General features: G+C 40.9%; 1 protein-coding gene across 1 annotated transcript in view; it reads right to left on the reverse strand.

The window, feature by feature from the left end:
• Positions 1 to 26,485, reverse strand: part of LOC126164544 (target of rapamycin complex subunit lst8) — a 51,537-nt gene extending 25,052 nt beyond the window's left edge. Inside the window, exons 1-6 of the mRNA XM_049920248.1 lie at positions 26,155 to 26,485; positions 25,982 to 26,033; positions 17,870 to 18,032; positions 10,100 to 10,250; positions 9,818 to 10,020; positions 8,502 to 8,644 (exon numbers count right to left, since the gene is read on the reverse strand). Of these exons, the coding sequence (XP_049776205.1) occupies positions 8,502 to 8,644; positions 9,818 to 10,020; positions 10,100 to 10,250; positions 17,870 to 18,032; positions 25,982 to 26,033; positions 26,155 to 26,280 (838 nt within the window). The 5' untranslated portion in view covers positions 26,281 to 26,485. The remainder of the gene's footprint in view (positions 1 to 8,501; positions 8,645 to 9,817; positions 10,021 to 10,099; positions 10,251 to 17,869; positions 18,033 to 25,981; positions 26,034 to 26,154) is intronic.
• Positions 26,486 to 26,881: the final 396 nt, after the last annotated feature.

Raw genomic sequence — 26,881 nt, forward strand, 5'->3', positions numbered from 1 at the left:
AATATTAATCACATATCAACCACACCTGTAAACTGACCTGTTCCACATCATTTCAATAAAAGAATAATTCAAATGATTTATGGGACATGTAACACTAACTAATTAACTAACTAACTAATTAATTAAATCACAACATCCCCAATTACAAAATTCAGTACTGTCTTTATTTAATTTCTCGACACTTCCTCCTCATAGTAAACATACAGTCAACATTAGTTAATTAAAAACTCCATTCAAAACGCAACACATCATATATATTGTCAAGGTTTGTTCTAAAGACCAGGAGATGATCAGTTACTTTCAGCTGAAATGTCAAGAATGCACTGATTTTAAGTCATCAATTTAACTGCTTCAGGATCACAATCCATGAGTGAGCTTTTAGTGCACTTGAATGAAGTTTATCTGTATGACCGCAATGAGGTAACTAGCATTATAACCATATTTGTGCTGAGAGAAATAAGAAATAGTTTACAGTGAATGTAAGGTAATACAGAAGCCATGAAATGATAAATTTTAGTGAGGATGCAACACCCTGAATTTTTTTTATGTAGCAAACAACACACAGAACATAATGAAAACCAATAAAGATTATTCAAATGTATGAAAAGTTTATAATTATCAGCATAACTGTTGAGAAAAAAATTAAGATTGTTAATAGAAGAGGAGGGCAACAATAAGAAACAGTCAACATCGACGAAAAGTTTTTAAAAATACTAAAATGATAAACCGAGATATTGCTAAGGCAAGATATCACATAATCAATGAGCCAGGAGAAAAACGTTCAAACAACGTAGAGAAGGAGAAAAATTACGATTCAGTAGGGCAACGTGGCAGAGACGATACAAATAGTAATGACCACAAAGAGGAGGAAAACACAGAAAGATGAAAGGTGTGTCTATTAAATTACAATGATCAGCCAGAACACTATGAGCCCAGACCTAATATCAATATAAACCTGTCCAGATGACAGAAGCATCACCTGGTGAGGAATAATTGCTAGTCAGACATACGCACCGTGCACGTAGTACCAGTGAGCATGCTGTCCGTGTGTAGAAGAGGGAAGGCGTGCGACCTGTCTGAACTTGACCGAGGGCACACTGGAATGGCCCGGAGACTCGGCATGAGCATTTCTGAATCTGCACAACTTGTCACATGTTTGAGGAGTGCTGTGTCGAGTGTCTTCAACACGTGTCGAAACCGAGGTGAAACCGCGTACGGAAGTCGTGGGGTCGGGTGGCCACTCATCATTACAGATGTCGGACGTCACAGGGTGGGCAGACTGGTAAAGCAGGACAGGCGGTGAACTGTGCCGGAACTAACGTCAGACTTTAATGCTGGACAGACTACAAGTGTGTCCGAACACACTGTGCACTGAAAACTCCTAACAACTGGCCTACGCAGCTGCTGACACATGCACGTGACAATGTTAACACCATAACTTCAGCAACTATGACTGAAATTGGCACGTGACCATCAGCACTGGCCTTTTGCACAGTGGTAGAGTGTTCCAGGGTCTGATGAACTCCGACACCTTTTCCATCGTGCCAACAGGAGGGCACGAATCCGTCATATTCTGTGGGACCAGCTCCCTGACACCCGTACTGCAGGACAGAGACAAGCGGGCGGATTGTGCTCTGGGGAACATTCACGTCATGTTTCCTGACAGTAGTAGCTTCTTTCAATAACATGATGTGCCGTGTCACAAGGCCAGGAGTACGATGGAGTGGTTTGAGGAACACAATGGCAAGTTCCAAGCTATGTGCAGATCTGAACCCAACTGAAGATGTGAATGAAGGTGGCATCAGAGCTCACTGCCCCCCTTCCCGGAATATATGGAATATGTGGTGGCAACGTCCTCCAATGACCGACCGAGGCCTCGTTGCTTCCGTGCCACGATGCATAGCCACTGTTATCTGTACAAAAGGTGGACATACGGGCTATTGGGTAGGTGGTCATAATGTTCTGGCTGATGAATGACCATTATGACATACCTGAAATCTGAACAGTCAACTTAAGCAAAAACACAGTGTTTTGCAGGTGCAAGAGCTGTCATTGGCAAAGGCTCATTCTACATTGCTGGTCTCAGCCTGGAGCCCACGTCTGGAGCTTATATGTACTTGTCACACCAACATTTGAAGACTTTTCTCTGGTCACTACCATTTTGATTCTCTCCTTGCAACCTACAACAGTCATTAGCTGCAGCATGGAAATACAGGATCTGTTCACCTTGAAGCTTTCTTCTTTAAGTTATTGTCATGTTTGTGAATTTCTATGGCTTTCCTGGACATGCAGGCATGGTAGCTCTCTTTCACATCACAAACTTCCACATTGGTGAATTTCATTATGTAGTTCACCAGTTAATTTCTTCACCAGTTTTGTTTTGTTTTAGGGCACAAAAACAACTAGGGTCATACACGACCATGTCAGAATGGTAGAACACGAAGAAAAAGAGAGGAGTTAAAAACAACTACCCTTCAATCCCAACTGATGGAAGAGAAAACTGCTAAAAACAGTGACGTGAAGAAAGGTCTACAAAATACACCATATAGAAACTGAGGTCCAGAACTGAGAATTAAATGGCCTTCACCATATGGCTGTGATGGATAAAAAGTATATGTGATGGATAAAAAGTATAACACGGTCAACAGCCCATGTGTCATCTGCTAAAATGGCCGACAACTCAAACGGGACCGTTAAAAAAAGGGGCATTCCATCAAGAGATGATGGACAGTCAAAAGTTGGGCATGATGGACAGTCAAAAGTTGGGCACAATGTGTACAAAGTGGTGGGGAAGTACCCCTTAACAACTGGCAATGGCTAAAGAGACAATGCCCAATATGCAACCTAGTTAAAATGATCTCCTCACAGTGAAAGGGCCAAGAGGAGGTCCTCCAAGCCATATGGAGAGGCTTAATAACCCGGAGCTTGTTCCCATGAGGGGAGGACCAGTGGTGATGCCCAAGTGACTCCACCTGCTGACAGACGGCAACAAAGAGATCATCGGAGGAAATATAAAAACTAGAGGGCTGAGGTACAAGAATTTCATCCTGGTTAGCGACGTGACCAAGAACCCACATAAACATCACAGAGGCTCCATCACGAGTGAGCATGTGACACCTTTCCTGGACCCACTGCACTAAGGGATAGATGGTGTGCAGCACACAAGAGGCTTTGAAGAGCACTGAGAGAGTCTAAGCAGATAATGCAACTGGTCTGAAACAGGGCAAAGAGCTCTGCTGTAAATACTGAGTAGTGTTACAGAAGCTGATACCGAAAAACATCGGCACCAATAACGAAAGCATACCTGACACCACAGTCAGGCTGAGAGCCATCAGTGTACACAACAGTATGCACTGTCATGAAATTCCATGCGAAGGTCATGGAACTGAAGGCAATAGAGTGAGGCTGGACTAATGTCCTTAGGAAGTGAATGAAGGCCAAGGTGAACACGGGCTGTCGCAATAAGCCAAGGTGGTGAAGGGTTCACACCCATTCGGGAAGTAGCGTGAAGTCAGGTTACCAGAGCAAGAGCCGAAACCGAACTCCAGGAGGTAACAGAGAAGAGGGACATGCTCCATACTGGCGATCAAAGGACTCATCAATGAAGGAGGCATAGGATGGGTGGCCATGCATGGCAGACAAATGGCACGCACATCTGCTGTGGAGAAAGTCACTGCGGTAGGACAGTGGTAGCTAGGCAGCTCCTGCATACATACTCTCAACCGGGCTAGTGCAAGGGGCACCAGTGACCAAACGGATGCCAAAATGGTAGATAGTACTGAGAGGATGTAAGAGGACAGATGCGCAGATGCACAAACGAAACATCCATAGTCTAGTTTCGAATGGACAAGGGACCGGTACAAACAGAGGAGATTGGTTCGAACTGCAACCCAGAAAGTACCATTAAGGACACGTGTGACATTGAAGGACCGCATACAGTGGGCTGCCAGGTAAGAGACGTTGGAGGACCAGGAGAGTTTCCTATCAAGCATGAGCTCCAGGAATTTCATAGTTTCAACAAATGGAAGAGCAACAGACTCAAGATGTAAAGACAATGGAAGAAACCAACTGAGCCACTAGAGAATCATACAAACAGCTTTGTCAGTGGAAAAATGACAGCCATTGTCAATGCTCCACGAGTAAAGACAATCGAGACATCACTGAAGACGCTGCTCAATGAGACCAGTATGTGGAGAACTGCAGCAGATGGCAAAATCGTCAACAAAAAGGGAATCGGAGCTGCTCAGCGGGAGACACACCATTATAAGGTTAGTGGTGATAGCAAAGAGGACAATGCTTAGGATGGAACACTGAAATGTTTTCTTGGATAAAGGTGTTTCATTAGGCAGAAAAACTTGGTCTTTTTAAAATTCCTGAAGGAAATGCTAAGGAAGCCCCACATGTAGAGAGTACGGAGAATGTCAGTTCTCCAGCAGATGCCATACGCTTTCTCCAAATTGAAAAACATGGCCACAGTCTAGGATTTCCGCAGAAAACCACTCATGACATGGGTGGACCAAGTGACAAGATAGTCGACTGCAGAACACCATGCTCGAAATCCACACTGTGCAGTGGTTAGTGAATTGTGAGACTCAAGCCACCATACCAGCCGGGCAAGACTCACACGTTTCATCACCTTGAAAACACAGTTGGTGAGGGAAATGGGGCAGTAGCTAGAAGGAAGGTGTTTGTCCTTGTAGGGCTTAGGTATGAGTACGACAGTGGCTTCACACCTGCATCTGGGAAACGTGCCCTCTGCCCAGATGCAGTTGTATGTATTAAGCACAAGTGATTGCCCACAAGAGAAAGGTGCTGCAACATCGGAATGTGAATGGCATCCGGCCCTGGGTGGAGGATCGGGACAAAGAACAGGATCTAGCTCCCTTATAGTAAAGGCAACATTGTAGCACTCACAATTTGGAGAAGAGAAGGGTATCACCTGAGTCTTCTCCACTCGTTTCTGATGGAGGAAGGTAGGATGATAGTGGGAGGCGCTCGATCTTGCAAAATGGTGGCCTGGGGTGTTGGAAATAGCAATAGGCTCCACAATGATATCATCTGCTACTGTCAGGCTGGACATTAGGGAATGGACCTCGGTCCCAGAGAGCCGTCGGAGGTTGACCCACACAACGGAAGAGGGAGTGGAACTGTTAAAAGAACTAGTGAATGAAATCCAGCTAGCTTCTTTGCTATCCCAAAGAACACGATGACACTGTGCACGCAACTGTTTATAATGAATGCAGTTTGCCATTGTAGGGTGACAGTTAAAAATGAGGAGAGCATGTCTCAGCACGTCAGCACGCGAATTGCATCGTGGCGAACCTCAGTCCACCAAGCGACCAGGACACAGTGTGGCAAAGAGGAAGTGGGACGAATGGAAGGTTCTGCGGTGGTATGGATAATGTTTGAAAGATATTCCACCTAGTCATCACAATTGGGGAAATGTTGTTTGTCGAAGGTAGCCAGGGAGGAGTTAAGCCTCCAGTCAGCCTTGGTAAGCTGTCATTTGGGTGTGCACGGAGGTGGAGTAGGAGGCAGCAAACAGACAGTACACAGGAAATGGTCGCTCGAGTATGTTTTAGATAGAATGGACCACTCGATATGATGGGCAAGCTGGGTGGTGCAGAAGGATAGGTCCAAATGGGAATAAGTGTGCATGAAGTCTGAAAGGAACATGGGTGCTCCTGTGTTAAGGCAGATGAGGTAAGATGAGTAAGAAGGTCAGCCAAGAGGGCGCCTCTTTGACAGGTACTGCAAGAACCCCAAAGGGGATGGTGTGCAATAATCACCAAGCAGCAGAAAGGGGTAAGGTAGCTGCCCAATAAGCTGGAGGAAGTCTGCCCTGGTGACACTGTATGACAGAGGGATGTAAACAATACAAAGGGAAAAGGTCATATGAGACAGGAAAAGGTGAACTGAAACAGCTTGAAGGTGGGTAGTCATCGAGATAGGTTCACTATGAACATATGAACAGCATGACTCCCCCTTGAGATCAAATGCTGACTTCTGGGGAGAGGTCACAATGGACCGGGAAGACATGCGAGAGCTCAAAACGGTTGTGAGGACACAATTTTGTTTCCTGAAGGCACAGAAAAAGTGGATGCTGCAATTCTAAGAGTGGATTGAAGGCTGCAAATGTTTCACTGGAGGAGAGTCATGCCGAGGAAAAAAATGAAGGGGTGTTACCTCGGCAGCTGCCAAGTGTCTTCAAAGACTCACTGCTAGAGGGCACATAGGCAGGAGGATCCTGCTCCATGAGGTCTACAGAAGCGTCAGCATTCTCTTTCTGTTGGCCTGTGTAGTACAGGGCAGAAAAATGGTTGGTGGTGCGCACCGGCAACACGGAGGTCAGCCGGACGAGGGTATCACGTGGTGACACAGTTGAAGAGGATCTCCAAGTCAGCGAAGGAGAATACCGTTTGCCTTTGTTGGACTTCTTCGAGCCTTTCCAGTTAGCAGAGGAAGACTTGGGTGTTGGCTGGCTGGAGGGATGTAGGAAGTCTTAATGGGAGTATTCCTTCGCCCTCTCTGGCCTGCCATTGTGTAGCTTGTGACTTCACCTCATGAGGCGAGAGTTTGGTGGCATGTTGCACAGCTGGAGGAGGAGACAGATGCTACCACGGTGGTGGGCAATTTCACAACTGTGGTGCTAAATTTGAGGTCACACGTATGCGTGGCCACGTCCTTCGTGCAGCAAGATGTAAAAAAACCGGAACTGTAGGTGCCAGATGGTAGAATGTCAGGTTTCCGACAAGCCGACAACTTGGGAGCAACTGGGTAAGGCACTTTTTCCTTCACCCAGATCTCCTGGACAGCCCAGCCACTGAGATACATGGGTAAATCATGGGAGGAGACACCACAATTGCCATTACAGTTGATGCAGGGGGGAGAAGGAGGTTGAGTATCGCCCTCCTGAGCATCCCTACCACAGGTTACACATTTGGCTGGGTGTCGACAGGTCTCTCGAGTGTGGTTGTAATGATGACACTAGTAGCAGCGCATCGGGTTCGGAATATGTGGTCTGAATGTGATAACTTCATAATATGCTTCGATCTTTGATGGAAGAACCACTCTATTAAAAGTGAGAAAGAGAGTATGTATGGGCACTAAGGAGGCATCTACTTTTTTCATCACCTGACTGATTGCAATGACACCCCGATCAGAGAAGTATGATTGCATTTCTGCCTCCGCCAGACCGTAGAACAGCTTAGTGTAAATAACACCACGGGAAGAATTCAGCATTTGATGGGCTTCGCCACGAACAGGATAGCCACGGAGGAGTGAAGTTGCAAGCAGTTGCTGTGCTCGAGAATCAGAAGTAGTCTCTAAATGCAAAGTGCCATTGCATAAATGAGAGCAGGATTTCACAGGGCCAACAACTGCATCAAAACCTTTCTGAATAATAAGCTGATTTACTGTAGAGAAGGACTGACAGTCATCAGTATGTGAAACCGTGAGGAACCTCGGTGCAGCTGAGAGAATCTTTGAATCGTTTCCCTCATTCCGTTTACATTTCATAGCCACTGACTGTGAAGATGATGGCTCATTGCGAGAAAATGTCCCACGATTGTGAGCATCTCCGATGGTGCGCTCCTTCCAACTGGGAGCCCCCTTCAGATGGGGGCACACCTGCTTTAGGTGATTGTTCACACCTCAGGTCACACCTCCCAAACCCCTGACAGAGGGACCAATTGGCAATTTGGAACGGTAGCAGCTCAGGCAACCACCGCTCCATAGGCCTGGCCTGCTCCAAGGGGTATGTGCAAACCCTACCTGTTGACCTGGAACTGGGAATTATGCATTACCCTGCCACCTGTTACGCATCAATTGCACGGGCTGGCCTTCACCAGCGCGCAGGAAGGAAAAGAAAGAGGAACCTCAAATTCTGATGTGGAGGAAGGATAGGAGAAGGTGAATGAAGAAAGAAAAAGGAACAGTGGAGAGTATTCTGATACTGACTGCTGAAAATGCAGAATACATTTCCAAAAACAGCCCAAAAATGCAGAATACATTTCCAAGAACAGCAAGAGGATAGACATGCAGCATGGAAGGGTAAAGAATCTGCAAGGGCTGGGGCCCCATGATGGCCAAGTACGAACCCAGCTTACAATATTGTTTATGTTCAGATCCTGGTGCTGAAGGATTGCCTTGTCATTCCCACATACTTTTCTCATGCATAGGGCACACATTATATTCCTGAATGGCACATATAATCTACAGTCATGAGATTGGCTCCAGTCTGCCACCAGCGATGGAGGGTGAATCTTTCACAATATCAGGTGCTGGCAAAATGTCAGAAAATAGTCAAATAAAGATTGGCAGAAGAAATGGAGACAGAAAGCCAATAGGCAATGTGTCAACAAGTGGCCATGAAAGGCTCAAATATTTTGTACAGATTTCTCTGTTTATTGATACATTATGTTATACATTTAAACTTTGTAACTTTCATTAGTAAAATGCCGCAACTAACAGCAACAACAAAGGTGCTAAGTAAAACATACCTGTAAGGACATACTGTGAATCTGCACTGAAGGCGGCATCCCAGACCCAGCGTTGGTCCTCATGCTTAAGTTCCTGAAGCAGAGTAAAGTCAGAAGTTTTCCATACTCTTGCAGTTTGGTCTGCTGATGTTGTTACAAGTAACCTGCAATACATTAAATTTACCTGTAAGCCTTTTACAGTTTAAACACCAAAACAAACTGATTAAAAAATCTGTCCTCCATTGCGAAGTATTCGTATCTGTGTCATTCACATCAGAATTCCCCATCAAACATAAAAATATCCAACAGCTGACAACCAAAATCAAGTTTATCAAAAATATATTGATTTGGACCTAAAATCATTACACAGAGGGTGTTTCAAACCTCGATGGCAAAGCTTCAGGAATGGATTCCTCATGCAACAAGAAGAAAAAAGGCTACATCACATGGGTCCAGAAAAGCATCATTACAGATTTACTGAGCCTTCAGTTCCTACAATCTGCACTATATATATGTTATGCCAGCTGGTACACTCTGGTTATGTATTGGAGAAAATGTTCAAAGTGACCCCCTCCTGACTGAATATAGGCATCCATTTGTTGCCTTACTGAATTCTGCACATGATCAAAAATGGCTGGTGTACTTCAAACTGTCTGAAAGGCCACCACAATGTGTGCATGGATAGTAGGTTCATCTGGAAAAGCAGTTGAATACGCGAGAGACAGTATGTGTCCCCACAGGTAAATGTCTAGGGGATTTAAGTCAGACGAACGGGGTGGCCATGCAATTGATCCACCTCTAGCTATCCAGCACTCAGAAAAATGTGCATTCAGCTGCCTCCAGGCAGCAAGACAAATGTGGGTGGGAGCACCATCATGCATGAAATACAGTAAAGTTGTCAACAGGATGCAAGTGGCATGTCTTCTGCACACTCAAGCAATGCATTGTGTGAGAAATCTGTATAGTTCCATCCAGTAAGTCTTTCTGGAACAACTTTGGGTCCCAACAAGCAACTGCCAACAATGACTGCCAAGATGTTAATCGAGAACCCCTGTTGGTGATATGACTGGATAGTTGCCTGGGGATTGGTGTCTGCCCCCACACTTGCTTGTTATGCAGTTTTCGGATTCTGTCCCTTGTGTATGTCATATATTTTTCTCCAGTAAACAAGACTTGTCAGCATGCATTGCTTAACATCCTCAAATAAGTCAATAGCTATGCATTTCCAGACCCATGTTGACATGTTTTCCTTACTGTTATATGAGGAATCCATCTTGAAGTTTTGCCATTGACTTTTGAAACATCCTGTATAATACCTACACTTACATAATACTTACGTTGAATCAGGGCTGAAACTGCATTTCAAAGCATAACGTCTATGAGCCTCAATTTTATGCTTTGGATTTAGCTTTGTGGGCTCTTCACCTACTCCTCCAGTGAGACTCCATATGTAACAATGGCCTCGATTATTTACTGCTGCCATGTATGAAGCTTCAGGGTCTATAGCTATATGCTGTATTGATGCTTCAGGTTCAGGAATCTACAGCACAAACAAATAAAAGCTTTCAGTCTGAAATAAAACACATAAATTAGAAAGCAGTTATAATATTACAACTTACTAATTGTTCATTGTGATCAGTTTTCAAGTCCCACAAATGTATCACACCACTCTGGTCACCAACGACAAGTTCTGCCTGGTTTGGGTGAAGACAAACACAATTTACAGGAGCTGATACCTGAAATATTCTTTGGCACTGGAGATTTCGTGACCTGAAAAGATGATTATAGCAATTTCTTTCTTTTGTGCAACATATACTGCAGTACCATTTATTTCACAATGAATAAAAATCACAGACAATATGAACTGCAGACACAAAATAGAGACTGATTATCACTCTTTAACTGCACTCACAAAACCATTCACTAGATCAAATTATTCGAACTGATGCTCAGTGAAGTTCTACAGTGAAAGACATGTTTCTTCTCCTTTATGGAATGCACTTACTTGGCCATTAAGTAAGCCATTATTAGAAGGAAAAATAGATTAGGAAACTGATATACCAGTAAAATGATGGAATTTCCCTGAAGTAAATAGTAACAATGTAGTATGGTGAGACTCATGCTGTGAACTTGGAAGTTTAGGTGCACACAAAGTGAACAGGAACACTGATCTTACTTGTGATTGCTGGCCAGTACGGAATAGAAGATAGAATTAACAAATTATGAGGCAGAATTGCTGATGAATACTTAGCGTCAGGAAGCAATAATAATGTGAAAATGAAGCTGGAATGTTGTGGTCATGTGGAACATAATAATAAAAGTGATACACTTCTTATCTTTTGAAATTCATAGTTTCTGCCTCAGGAAGAGACAGGGACAAATTGGGGAAGGTTGAAAGGAAGGAAAGGTCACCCAGACCCCACGATGAGAGGAACCGCACCTGCAGTGAGGAGAATCTTTGTATATTCATCAACTGTACTGGCACTGTAAACACCATAAACAGGAGGGAAGGGATTCATCATTGTGGACATCCATTTGATTGTGCCAACTATTGAGATGTATATGGTGGTAACCCAGTTACTCGCATGCTTACCCAGCTTATCATAAAGGAGGTTGAAGATGATGCATTGTAACACCGAAATCAATACAAGTAGACCTTTGAATACTGCTGCATGTTTCAGTCATGTAGAAATTTAAAAATAAAAATAATGTAGTGAGGATGTCTGCTCTTCTTTTTAACCATTCCCAATCAGATAGCACACTTCAGTTCATTTGCAGCATACTGTGAAAATGCAATCACTCCACCAAGAAGATTGCTTGCAAATCACTTGTGTCCCATCTTGGAATAGTGCTCAAGTGTATGAGACCTGTACCAAATAGGATTAACAGAGGATGCAAAATGTATGCTAAAAAGGGCAGCACAAATGGTCACAGGAGAGCATAACAGAAATGCTGAACAATCTAAGTTGGCTGTCTTTTGAAGTTAGATACCAAAGCCTGCTCCAAATCTTATTATTTTTTTTAAGAGTCTTGATCCCAAAAAATATTTACCACTTTAGTGGTACCATTTCAATAAATTTTAAAAACTATATACAAATTGGTGTTTTTTTAATTTTTTTATTAATTTATTTTTTCAAATAATGTTTTTCCAAAATTATGAACCTACTTACAAAGTTTCAAGAATCAGTAATAAGTGAAAAATTTAGAAATGTACTTCAGTTCCTATGTACTGCTTACATATGGGACTGCAAAGGTTAGTTAAAGAGTCATTTAAGCAGTCTTTCTTCCCACACTCCACATGTGAAAGGCATGGGAAGAAACCCTAACACATAGTACAATGTGAAGTATTCTCTACCCTGCACTTCACAGTAGTTTGCAGAGTATGTACGTAGATGTACATGTCAAGTAAAAGATAGTGGAAAATAAAAGTGAAGGAGTTTCTGAATGTTATCCCATTTCCATCCAGAGCAGCTTTGCATTACCCACAAAGTATCCTGTTTTATCGTGACATAATATGTAGTATAATCTCCCAAAATGCCTTCCTGTTCCACATGACCACAACATTCCAGCTTCATTTTCACATCATTAACAGCTTCAGTTTGTTAACACATCAGCAGATAGTGCCTAGCAAAGGTTCCAAGGTATGTGAATGGCTCACAGACTTCTTAAGTAACAGAACCCAGTATGATGTCCTTGACAGCAAGTGTTCATCAGAGATAGGGGTAGAGGCATGAGTGCCTCAGGGACACATGACAGGACTGCTGTTATTTTCTTTATACATAAATGAACTGGCGGAAAGTGTAAGCAGCAGTCTACAGCTGTTGGCTGATGACGCTGTGGTGTAATGGAAGATGTCATCATCGAGTGACTGCAGGAGGAATCAAAATATTTCAGACCAAATTTCTAGTTGGTGTGCTGAATGGGTGCTAGCTCTAAATGTAGAAAAATGCAAGTTAATGTAAATGAGTAGGGAGCACAAACCCATAATGTTGAAATACACTATTAGTGGTGTACTGCTAGATGTAGTCACATCAATTAAATATCTAGGCGTGACAGTGCAAAACAATATGAAATGGAGTGAGCATGTAAGGATGGTAGGAGGGGAGGTGAATGGTTGACTTTGGTTTATTGGCAGAATTTTAGGAAAGTGATGTTCATCTGTACTGGAGACTGCATATAGGATACTAGTGTGATCCATTGTTGAATACTGTTCAAGTGTTTGAGATCAGCACCAGGTCAGATTAAAGGAAGACACTGAAGCAATTCAATGTGAGCTGCTAGATTTGTTACCAGTAGGTTTGAATGGCATGCAAGTATTATGGAGATGCTTTGGGAACTCAAATGGGAATCACTGGAGGAAAGACGACATTCTTGTTGAGCAGTTCTATTGAGAAAATTTAGAGAACCGAAATTTGAGGTTGACTGCAGAATGATTCTATTGCTACCAACAGACATTATGCATAAGGACCATAAAGATAAGATCAGAGAGATTAGGGTGCATATGAAGGCACATAGACAGTTATTTTTCTCTCACTCAATTTGTGACTGGAACAGAAAAGGAAACAACTACGAGGGTGGTTTGAAAAGTTCTCGGAATGGAATAGAAAAAAATTCTGACATCACTGAATTTTTTTTAATTTTTCAATGTAGTCTCCTTGTAGATTAATGCACTTGGTCCAATGATGTTCCAGTGCCTTGATCCCATCTTAAAAATGAGTTGCTTCTAGGCCTGCAAAATAGTTGTCAACTCCGGCTAGCAACTCTTCATTTGAAGTGAATCTTCATCCAACAAGAAAAATTTTCAGTTTTGGGAAGAAATGGAAGTCTGATGGAGCCGTATCAGGTGAATAAGGCAGATGTGGCAACAATTCATACCATAGTGTGTAATTCTGCCATAGTGATGGCACACGTGTGCAGACGCACAACACGAGTCGTGGCATCCATCTTGCAGATAATTTTTTCATCTCTAATTCTTCAGTTAAAATGTGATATACCCTTTCAGACATCTGGCAAGCATGAGAAATTTCGCACACTTTCAATTGGCGATCCTCCATTACCATTCTGTGCACTTTTGCAATGATTTCTTGAGTAGTGACACATCTTGGCTGAGATGTGCACAGATCATCATCTAAGCTCTTCTGACCAAATTTAAATTCATTTGTCCACGTGGTAACAGTTGAATAACAAGGAGCAGAGTTCCTCAGTGTATTCTGGAAATCAGCATGAATGTCCTCTGCTTTCATACCTTTCTTTATGAAGTACTTAATCACTGCTCGAATCTCAATCGCAAATCACTACAAGGGAACAACAACAGACCCACGCGCCACCACAGCTCTCTTCCAGGAGCACTGATGTAGCACGTGTTTACAGACAACAGTCCAATGAATATCACGTGAACAACTTGTTGCGCTAGTGCTGACCTCTCGTGGTAATTCTGAGAACTTTTCAAACCACTCCCGTAGTAATGATACAGCATACCCATCATATGTTGACTTGTGGAGTACATATGCAGCTGTAGATAGGCTGAGCTATGATAATGATTTCAAATGACTGTGCTCGAATGTGGCTCGGGTTTCAAGATTACAAACATAGGAGACAATAATAGCTCAGAAACCAGACAGCACTTGTATGAAAGCAATATATGAATATCTGACTGCAAGTTTCTTGTTGATCCCTGCAATATGTGTACAGTTTATGGAATGACTTTAAAAGAACAGGAGTAAATCCAAAACAGTACTAGTGTTCGTGCCATGAGCTGTATTAGTCTTTTATTGGTTCTTGCAATTCTTGTCATAATTGCATAACATTTTTTGAAGAAGAAAAGGTACCATTCAATTCATGAACTTTTAGAAACAAAATGAGACAATAATGCTTTGTGTAACAATCACTCTGTTTCCTGCATTCTTTCAGATGCCGTTGTATGCCTCAAATCCAGCATACTTTGGTTCTCTTTCTCAGAAGAAACTGTCTTATCTCATTTCTCAACCTTCCCTGGTCCATTCAAAGGTTGAGAACAAACAAAAACAGGAAAGGATTTTCTAACAGGTAGCGACAGATAAATATGACCAATTTTACTTTGAACATCATATTTCCTGGTTCTAATGAAATTCATGGGAATGGAATATTAAAGTTCAAACCTTTCTTCCTCGATTAATCACAATTTTGGGTATGGTGTTAATGTGTGCATTTTATTTTTAAGTTACACTACTGGAAGCTGAAAAATTAAGACCCTCAAGTAATGGTCCCCGATAAATGAAGTTTCATTCACATATAAAGCAGGGTGTACATGGTACATGATCATAATCACAGACCATATGAGGTTTGAAAAGTCTGATAAAAAAGTAAGAAAAAATGTCTGTTTCATAAACAGCTCACTATATTTCTCCACATAGTCTCTTTTGAGGAATAAACACTTGGTCCTCCAACTTTTCCATCCCACTGGAGAAATAGGTTCTCTCCAACTCTGCAAAGTAGTTTTTGACTGGAACTATCACTTCCTCATTTGATGAAAATTTCTTCCCAGCAAGCCAAAGGTTCAAGTTAGGGTAGAGGAAGAAGTAACCTGGAGCTAATACTGGTGAATAGGGTGGGTGAGCAACAAAGTCAAGGCTAAATTTATGCACTTTTGCCATTGTTATTGCTGATATATGGGATGGTGCATTAACCTGATGAAACAGTACTTTTCTGTATGCCAACCTTGGTCTTTTTTCAGCTGGTGCACCTTTTAAATGATCCAAAAATAAAGCATAATACGATCCAGTTATAGTTCTGCCTTTTTCCAAGTAATTTATGATGATTATTCATTGTAAACCCCCACAAAACAGAGGCCATCACCTTACCAGCTGATAAAATGGTCTTGCACTTTTCACCAGCCTTTAACCATTGCTTTGATTGCTGTTTTGACTTGTGAGTAATGATGGATCCAGTTTTCATCAGCACAAAAAGTCCTGCAGATTATGATTAAATATCACCAGATATTGTGTTGAAATATTATGCCAGATGTGCTTTTGACTGCGTGGAATTGGGGCAGCCAACTTGCACAGAGTGTCTTCATAGCCAATTCTCTGTGCAGGATATTATGAACTCACTCCATTGAGACGCTCACAGTCTCAGCAACTAGATGAATTTTTATTTGGCAGCCTTGTATTACCATATCACAGATTTTGTCAATGGTTTCCTTTATGGTGACCTCAACAGGATGCCTGGAGCTTGCTTCATCTTTGGTGCTCGTCTGACAACTATTAAATTCATTAATTCAAAAGTATATGATCTCCAATGACAGTGCACAATCCACGTGAACTTTGTCCAATTCTGTTCTGATCTGTGTGGCAGTCCAGCTTTCACTGCTGTATTTCACCTGGCAGGGCCAAGAACTTGGTCCTGGAGGTTGCTTAAAAAAAGTGTTTTCCATTCATGTCTATAGCGGCAAGGCCATGTCTGTATTTAGCTGTGCTGCCTTATTCTGCTTTTGCTATGCATTTAATTTACCACACTAAAAAGAAATTATATAATAACTATGCCTGTAGTAACTATTGTTATGAATCATTGAAAAATAAGTGATAAGAAATAAAATACTGAAATATTCAGAATGGAAGATAACATGTATGAAACAATACTCATCCTGTCCTGCAGACTGGAACTTGAACCTGGAACCCTGGAGATCACATTTGGCAGGCGAGCTGATGGATATCTCAGATAGAGCACAGTAATAAAATGGGAACTATGGTATTCTGCGTGTATCCTGGATGATTTCATGTGGCCTCAACAAATACCACATGTGTACTGTCATTGTAAGCCAGTACTCATCACAATACAAAGCCCAGATAGTATCCAACATTTGCCACTTTCTTGGACAACGCTTTATTCACAAATTAAATCCTAGATGTTTAGGCAAAATTAACAAAAATGGTTCAAATGGCTCTGAGCACTATGGGACTTAACTACTGTGGTCATCAGTCCCCTAGAACTTAGAACTACTTAAACCTAACTAACCTAAGGACATCACATACATCCATGCCCGAGGCAGGATTCGAACCTGCGACCGTAGCAGTCGTGCAGTTCTGGACTGCGCGCCTAGAACCGCTAGACCACTGCGGCCGGCGCAAAATTAACTCCAGACGCTAAACACAACTTTTAACTGTTCATTCTCCCAGTTCCATATTTGGGTACAGATATGGAGGTGGTCTGCACAGTGATGAGAAGTGAGAGCAAGATTGGCAAATGGTACCCTAGCTCATTCCCATGCCACTGCAAATGGATCCTGATGGTCTTGGCTGAGATATAGTGAACAATTAGTCACAATTAATCCTGCAATCAACAATGGACGCACATCTGATGTGTCAGTATATGCATGTGTGGTTAGCCAGGATGAGTAGAGTAATAAAATGGAACACCAACAGCCATCCTTACGATGTCATTTATTACATGGCTTCCAGTTTTGGTGTTTCAGTGCACAATCATCCAGCCTTAGCTGATGCTGAAGGGATTGACACCATTTGTATACATGATTCATCAGTAGCCAACATCCATGAAAATAGTTATAGATGTTGGCCACTGATGAATCATGTATACGGATGGTGTTAACCGCCTCAGGTCCAGCTAAGGCCTGAAGATAGTGCACTGAAGCTCTGAAACTTGTAGCCTTATAATAAAGAGCATCATAATCATGGCTGTAGGTGTTCCATTTTATTACATAAGTGAATGGTCGAAGTCACTCAGACCTCCAATCACAAAGATGGACATAGAAAAACAGGATGAGTAGTGATTTACAGTTTCATACATATTATCTTCCATTATGAATTTTCCAGTATTTTATTTCTTATCACTTATTTTTTCAATGATTCATAACCATAGTTAATGCAGGCATAGTTATTATATAATTTCTTTTTGGTAGGGTAAACTAAATGAATAGCAAAAGCAGAATAGGGCAGCACAGCTACACACAGACATAGCCTTGCTGCTATAGACATGAATGGCAAACCATTTTTTAAGCAACTTCCAGGACCAAGTTGTCAGCCCTGCCAGGTGGAAAACAGCAGTGAAAGGGGGGAGAATTCCATAGTTTTGTCAAGTGTTAGGCTGTTGTCAGCCAGAAGCCAAGGTTAACACAGGATTTTAAATATCAGACCTCTGAGATGGAGGAAAGAGATTTACACATATGTACAACCATGGTGTGCTTCCAAGCAGCAACCAGTTACAGTACACCTCCAAGTCTTTAATTATTAGATAAACCTACTCCTTTGTACCGAAGGCATTCATATTTCACTCATTTTAATTTTGAATCATACTCACCATCATCAGTGACATGTTACCAAAATGAGACACTTTGTACAATTTAAATCGGCATACCTTGTCAATTATCAGGACACATAGAAACACATTAAACTAACCTTAGATCCCATATTCTTGCACTGCAATCTTCTCCGCCAGTAAACATCCATTTCCCATCCTCTTGAAAGCCAACACCAGTTACATTCTTCGACACACCTTCATAGTTTATCACAGGATTTGGGTTATTTGAAGTTAAATCATACATTCTAATATGTTGGTAACCTATAAACATAAGAAAGCCTCCTCATGAAAGAAGTTGTTTCTGCACTCAATATACAGTATATACTTTGTTCACAACATCCTGAACAAATTGTCAGGGGTGTGTGTAGAGTGGAGGGGGTAACCTCTGCCCACCAATTCCCAGCACACGAGCAGCTGAGTGGGAGATGCAGGATGCAGTATGGAGAAACAGAGAGGTGGGAGGGAGACACAAGCTACACTTTTGTCACACAATGCTGGCACTATGCATGTACTGACCGGTTTGCCACAATGCATGTACTGACCGGTTTGCCACAACATCGCAATCACTTCGTAAAAACCACAGTACAATTAGATTATCAATGTCAGCAGTGACCTGACAAAGCATTAAGGGACCAAAGTTGACTGACTTCTGCCGATTCAGAATTAGGGAGCCCTCATTCAGGACATTGTGAACAAACCACAGATTATTCTCATTTTCAGTTTTGAGATACAGAACAAAGGAAAGAAAAAAAATTAAGAGGTATTAAAGATAGTTTTGAGTATAAAATGTAAAATAGTATAACAATAAACACAAGTTAAGAAATCGTGTAAATGGACAGAACGTTGACATATTTTTCACTGAACAAGTATACTATAATTGTAAACTGAGCTGTTTCACATAATGGAAAGTTGTAAAATGATCCACACAATGTGAAAATAACTACTAACTTTCATTCTTACATGTAGCTTGTACAAATTATTTTGCCTTTCCTTCTTCTCTTAAGGGTCAATGAGCTCATGAAAACTGAAGGTCATCATAATGGAACTCTACCTCAAATTTCATTATATAAGGAAGATCAGTGTTTAATATCCTGTTGATGATATCGTCTTTACTGATGGAGCACAAGTTCAGAGTGGGAAAGGATATTGGCCACATCCTTGCCTAAGGAAATATCCCAGTATTTTCCTCAAACAATTTATGGAAACCACACAAACCATAAATCTGAAGTTTGGCATGTGTGGTCAAAAAAGGGGGAGGGAGTGGGTTCATCAAGGGAATCATGAGATCTCTCCTCCCCCCCCCCCCCCCCACACACACACACACACACACAGAAAATTTTGCTAAAAGCATTTATATTTCCACATAGCCTATATCAATTTCCAATACTCTTAGATAATTTTTGGAAAATAAAGTAACATGAAAACAGCGCAAAAATGACAAGAAATTTCAGAAAATTACAAGCTATGTTAAACACAACACGTTTTTCAGTTGCCCACTGATCACTGGTCTATATGAATGTGCTTGAGAACTGATCAGCTGCAGAGAGTATTTTGGGCAGGAAAAGGCACACATTTGCAAGCTTGCCTGCTGTCAAAAACAAATCAGACAATGTTACTGACTCCACACACTAAAATAACTGCTGCCAGACAGGAAAAGAAAGACCCTAAGCTAACAGTAACATTTAATTTCCCAACCACAAGTGGAAATCCTGAAAGAAACATAAATTCCTTCATTTACAGGCTCTCACATTCAAAGTCTGCAAATCTATACTGATTTCATTGTCACTGATGTGGAAGTCGATAAAGTGGCATCAACTAAAAGGCCACCAAATGGCCAAATGCCACAGAACTGCCAGGCCACAAGTGCCATACACACATTTTTTTTTGTGTTCACAATGACAGTGCTGAATGAAATACCGGTAATGGTGAGAGCACACTTTGACTTTAAATTGTGTGAATTATTATACTTGCAACCTATGCTACAGCGGTTAACTAAGCACTGATGTAAGCCAGGTATTATTTTTGTTATATTACAACATTTTATGTTGTTACTATTATTATTAAATCCTAGGCAACCATATTATGTCAAAAGTGAGAAAAATTATAATTACAGGGAATGGGCAGAAGACAGCAACCCAACTCTGTCTGATGGCTAGGTGGAGATTTGGAACAGAGCCATCCTAAATGCGAGTCCAGTATCTTACCAACATACTACCTTACTTGCTAGGTTTGGCAATAGGCTGCCAAACCTGTTCACATTTCTTGGAACAATAGAAATTAACTGAATGCAAAGTAACAGGCAAAAGAAGAGTATTTAAGCTGTTGTTTGCACAGAGCCTGTGTATGTCCCTTTCCCAAAATGTGACATATTTATGCACAAATTCAATCTATTTCCCTTCTTGTTATAAACTAACTTTTGGTTTTTCCTCTCCATTCAATCTAAACCAAGAGTAGCACATATCATCTGCAGAAAATCATGCAAGTTATACTCATTAAACTTCACACCATGTAGGCAAACTAACTTGGCTGTAAACCCGAGAGCTTTATATCACTAAAAACAGTGCATGTCTGTTACAGAGAGGATTAATTATAAAAATTGATAAAAAGAAGTGCTGTTATGATAACAATCACTTGTAGAAGCGCTTCAATGTGTTACAAAGAAAATATGTCGACTTAAGCACCACACGGTACTGCAACTGGTAATTACTTTATTTCTGCCTATGCAACACTTTGGACTATACTAACAGCTTTCAGTGTACAAGCTTCACTAACCTCTGAACACTTGAAAGAAATAATTAAGACCCTGAAATGGAAAAAATATAAAAATAAGTTGATCTTTATCAATGCGTCTGTGCATGATATTGATAATGCCATAACTTGCCTTTTCTAGTCTAAGTCACATGTGCAAATCAAACATTCAGAATTTTAATACTGTTAAGCAGGTGTAAAGAAAAGAGGGTTGCAGTAACACCATATGAAAAGTGAGAAGTATTACCCATAAAAATTATCAAAAAAGGCTCTTTCAAATGTGATTTCTAGAAAAAAAGGAAAAGTTATAGTTATTATTTCATATAATGATTAATACACTATTTGTGCATTATTATTGATATAACATACATTAACAAATATCAGTCAAAAGATACACAAAGAATGCAGCTTGTAACCAAAATGTGTTGCACAGCAGAATAGTGACAGCACGTGGTCCTCCTGTGTAGTAAACTGACCTGAAGATGAGCATTTGAGATTGTCAGAACTGGTAATCTGAAAACATAAATATGATTGCACGTGACAATAAGAATTATTTTAACAAATGTAGCAACCATGAGCACCTTCAAATGGTCGTAATGATATGCTTCACAAAACGAAATTATCAAATACAAAAATTGTAACTGTGGAACAAAATGTGTACACAATTCAGAAGTTATATGCAGACTGAGACCTCAAGAAAGTTCCACACCAGTGATGAAGAAAATAAAAAATGACTACCACATTTCATCACATATGAACCTACTATATGTCCCTTGCCTTATCCATTGTTCTAATCTAGTACAAGTCTGAGCACTTAATTTAGACAAAAATAACTATTTGGTGCTGTGGCAGTCACATGCTCCCTCTTGTGTACTTTATTTTCAGTATTATTATCACTAAAAATATAGAGCCAATTTTACAAATTCATGATTTGTGAAATTTTTGTATGAAAATGTACATTCTAAGGGTAATATATTCACAAGCCATTAATGTTACGTTATGCAAACATAAAACATCAATTAATCTGCAGTAAATATATCCCAGCAATATCACAAGTCACCACTTATCCAACCTCTTAATTTAGTCATTAAATGACAACTGATAGGAATATTAGTTTTTAACATCCTGTCAATAATGATGTCATAAGAGAAGTAACATGAATTCAGAATCAGAGAAGTTTAGGGAAGGAAATCAGCTGTGTGTTTCCAAAGGCACACCTTTGCATTAGGGAAATCAGAGGAAAATTAATTCCGGAGGGATGAATGGGGATTGAACTGCTGTCCTCCCAAAGAGGAGACCAGAGTCTCACCATTGCACCACCTTGCTGGGTAAATGATAATCAACATACTACACATATATGAGAGGAATTGAATGTTCTGAAATAAAATGAAATCATTGCAATACATTTAATTCATTTCATACACATCCATTGTGGCAGAGTACGAGAATGACCTAGGCAACATTTTCTCAGTGGTACTACAGATATCCTGCTGGAGAACCTGTAGTAACATTGTTTGGAGATATTAACAGTGAGAATCAGTTTTTGAATCAGAACTGAAGGCATACTTGAATAGTTTACTGGTTGAGATTACTGGTTGCGAAAAGCACGAGATCTGTCCTGGCAAAAATTTTCAGGTTTCACTACATATTCATTATACTGCATATATATTATGTTGCGGTTCATTTATAGATAATGTATTTATATGTTACAATAGTCTACATCACAGGAGAGAGAACTAAGGAACTGGAAATAGAATGAAAGAATGGTATAATCAGAGAACACAAACAACAATTCATAACTACGTCGGTATGAATCTGAATAAACAAGAAATTGAGAGAGTCCCTCATTAAGTAGTAAATGAATGTAGGTAATTTTAGCTCCCCTGGACATCATTGTAGTTTTTCGTAAAGTTACGAAGTTAGTTCTACGAATAACTAATTAACATTTAATTGATATTTTGGAGATAAAGCTACAATTATAACATAAAGAATGGAACAGAAAATTTCTTAATTTGCTATCTGCAAACTGAATGTGAAAAAGACAGGGAGTGACATCAATCTCTGTCGGCGTAAGTATCGACAAGTAAGATGCAACTAAAATGACAGATACTTTTCTAGTAGACTCATCATCATCATCATCATTTAAGACTGATTATGCCTTTCAGCGTTCAGTCTGGAGCATAGCCCCCCTTATACAGTTCCTCCATGATCCCCTATTCAGTGCTAACATTGGTGCCTCTTCTGATGTTAAACCTATTACTTCAAAATCATTCTTAACCGCATCCAGGTACCTTCTCCTCAGTCTGCCCCGACTCCTCCTACCCTCTACTGCTGAATCCATGAGTCTCTTGGGTAACCTTGCTTCTCCCATGCGTGTAACATGACCCCACCATCTAAGCCTGTTCGCCCTGACTGCTACATCTATAGAGTTCATTCCCAGTTTTTCTTTGATTTCCTCATTGTGGACACCCTCCTGCCATTGTTCCCATCTACTAGTACCTGCAATCATCCTAGCTACTTTCATATCCGTAACCTCAACCTTGTTGATAAGGTAACCTGAATCCACCCAGCTTTCGCTCCCATACAACAAAGTTGGTCGAAAGATTGAACGGTGCACAGATAACTTAGTCTTGGTACTGACTTCCTTCTTGCAGAAGAGAGTAGATCGAAGCTGAGCACTCACTGCATTAGCTTTGCTACACCTCGCTTCCAGTTCTTTCACTATGTTGCCATCCTGTGAGAATATGCATCCCAAGTACTTGAAACCGTCCACCTGTTCTAACTTTGTTCCTCCTATTTGGCACTCAATCCGTTTATATTTCTTTCCCACTGACATTACTTTCGTTTTGGAGATGCTTATCTTCATACCATAGTCCTTACATTTCTGATCTAGCTCTGAAATATTACTTTGCAAACTTTCAATCGAATCTGCCATCACAACTAAGTCGTCCGCATATGCAAGACTGCTTATTTTGTGTTCACATATCTTAATCTCACCCAGCCAGTCTATTGTTTTCAACATATGATCCATAAATAATATGAACAACAGTGGAGACAAGTTGCAGCCTTGTCTTACCCCTGAAACTACTCTGAACCTTGAACTCAATTTACCGTCAACTCTAACTGCTGCCTGACTATCCATGTAAAGACCTTTAATTGCTTGCAAAAGTTTGCCACCTATTCCATAATCTTGTAGAACAGACAATAACTTCCTCCTAGGAACCCGGTCATATGCCTTTTCTAGATCTATAAAGCATAGATACAATTCCCTGTTCCACTCGTAACACTTCTCCATTATTTGCCGTAAGCTAAAGACCTGGTCCTGACAACCTCTAAGAGGCCTAAACCCACACTGATTTTCATCCAATTGGTCCTCAACTAATACTCGCACTTTCCTTTCAACAATACGCTGATTAAAGAGATACCTCTGTAGTTGTTACAATCTTTTCTGTTTCCATGTTTAAAGATTGGTGTGATTACTGCTTTTGTCCAGTCTGGTGGAACCTGTCCCGACTCACAGGCCATTTCAATTATCCTGTGTAGCCATTTAAGACCTGACATTCCACTGTATTTGATGAGTTCCGACTTAATTTCATCCACCCCAGCCGCTTTATTGCACTACAATCTATTGACCATTTTTCCACTTCCTCAAATGTGATCCTATTTCCATCATCATTCCTATCCCATTCTACCTCGAAATCTGAAACATTACTGATCGCATTTTCACCTACATTGAGCAACTCTTCAAAATATTCCCTCCATCTGCCCAAGGCATCCACAGGATTCACCAGCAGTTTTCCTGACCTGTCCAAAATACTTGTCATTTCCTTCTTACCTCCCTTTCGAAGACTGCTAATTACACTCCAGAATGGTTTTCCAGCAGCTTGACCCATAGTCTCCAACCTGTTTCCAAAGTCTTCCCACGATTTCTTCTTGGATGCTGCAATAATCTGTTTGGCTTTGTTTCTTTCTTCAAGATAACTTTCTCTGTCTACCTGGGTTCTGGTATGTAGCCATTTTTGATACGCCTTCTTTTTCCTTTTACAGGCTGCCTTGACTGTATCATTCCACCAAGCTGTTTGCTTCATCCTACTTTTACACACTACAGTTCCAAGACATTCTTTAGAAACTTCTAGTACTGTGTCCCTGTACCTTGTCCATTCCTTTTCCAATGACTGTAATTGACTACATTCAACTAACTGGTACCTTTCTGTGATCGCTGTTATGTACTTGTGCCTGATTTCTTATCCTGAAGTTTCTCCACTCTTATCCTCCTACATATGGACCTGACCTCCTGCACTTTCGGCCTCACAATCCCAATTTCACTGCAGATTAAATAATGATCAGTGTCATCAAAGAATACCCTGAATATATGTGTGTCCCTCACAGCCTTCCTGAATTCCTGATCTGTTATTATATAGTCAATGACAGATCTGGTTCCCCTGCCTTCCCAAGTATACCAGTGAATGTTCTTATGTTTAAAAAAGGAGTTCGTGATTACTAAGCCCATACTGGCACAGAAATCCAAGAGTTGTTTCCCGTTCCTGTTGGCCTCCATATCCTCTCCAAATTTACCCATAACCTTTTCATGCCCTTCTGTTCGATTTCCAATGCTGGCGTTAAAATCACCGATGAGCAGAACATTGTCCTTGTCCTTTACTCTAACAACTACATCACTGAGTGCCTCATAAAAACTATCCATCTTATCTTGATATGTCCCTTCACAATGCGAATATACTGACACAATCCTAATTTTCTTGCTAGACACTGTCAAATCTATCCACATCAGTCGTTCGTTTACATACCTTATTGCAACTACGCTGGGTTCCATTTCTTTCCTGATGTAAAGCCCTACACCCCATTGTGCTATTCCTGCTTTGACTTCTGACAGGTAGACCTTGTATTCTCCCACTTCCTCTTCTTTCTCACCCCTTACCCGAATGTCACTAACAGCTAAAACGTCCAGCCCCATCTTACTTGCAGCCTCTGTCAGCTCTACCTTCTTCCCAGAGTACCCCCATTGATATTAATAGCTCCCCATCTCATTACCATTTGTTTGCCAAGTCGTATCTTAGGAGTCCCTGGTTTGTCAGTTAGAGGTGGGACTCCGTCACCTCCAAAGGTCTGAGACATTTTGCTCTGATTGTTGCCAGCATCATATTTAAAGTACCAGGGAAGCAGGTTGCTAGCCTTACTTGCCCCAAGTCCCACTGAGTTTTACCCCTAAGGGCTGAGGGACTAACTGGTGGATTTGGTAGTCTTTGCCGTATGAGCACAAAGGTGACCACGACTCAGAATATGTCCGAGATGTCCAGCCTTATTCCAAAGTAACTGGTATCCCGACTGTCGGGACCACTTACTTGGCCACTCATACGTTGCCCGTGGTTCATGAACTAGGACATGACTACAGGAACCCACACCATGAACCACTATAGTAGACTATATAAAATAAATTAACTTACCTGCCGCAGCAATTAGTTGTTTATCGGGACTGATATCCAGTGAGTTGACTTGCTGTTTCTCTGTCAAGGATACACAAAATTACCTGAACATGTAAATTCAAAATCAGGTGTTTAAAAAAATAATAATAATAAATCGTTAACACACTATGAATTCACGTCTTGTCTAAGGATACAGAATCAGTGTGCTGAGCTGTACGTTGACAGACGCCAGTATGGGCCTGCCATAGCTTTATTGTATGATCATATCCTCCAGTTGCCAATATAACAGTTTCATTGAGGCCCTGACTATCATTCGTCATTTTTTATAGCTGACAGACGCTTTACTGGCTTCAAATCGATTAATCACACAGTTATTCAGACTAAGATAATATTCCGGTTGTCAGTAAACAATATAACATAATGTAAAACGGAAATATGCTTAATGATTTTGTGCCGTCACTAAAGCTTCTTTATTTACTCACACTACATCACATGTAAACAATAACATCGTCCAAAGATATACGTAAAGATATATCACAAGTAGGACCACAGTCTAACATAGGACTCGCGACAGTTCGCCTCGATTTTGTTGCTTACCGCGCCAGCAGCGCCCCAAGCGGCCAGTAACTTAAACTGTGAGTTCGGCGCGATCGTGAAAGCGAATAGTGGTTGTTTATTTTAATTTCTACAATGGTTTTTACTTGTAGGAGCGTTTGTAGCGCGATAAAATGCAGCAACAACAGGAAGAAGACACCACAGCTGTCTTTTTTTAGGTATCCTAAGGATCCTGAGAGGTATATACCATCATGTTACTAAACTGTATCGTCAGGATTCACTCACAAACTACATGTGTATTAATGATTAATGTTTCGTTTTAGGAGCAGAAAATGGATAGTTAATAGCAGACGAGAAGACCTTATG

This window comes from Schistocerca cancellata, chromosome 1, assembly GCF_023864275.1.
Source record: "Schistocerca cancellata isolate TAMUIC-IGC-003103 chromosome 1, iqSchCanc2.1, whole genome shotgun sequence".
NCBI classification, from domain to species: Eukaryota; Metazoa; Arthropoda; class Insecta; order Orthoptera; family Acrididae; genus Schistocerca; species Schistocerca cancellata.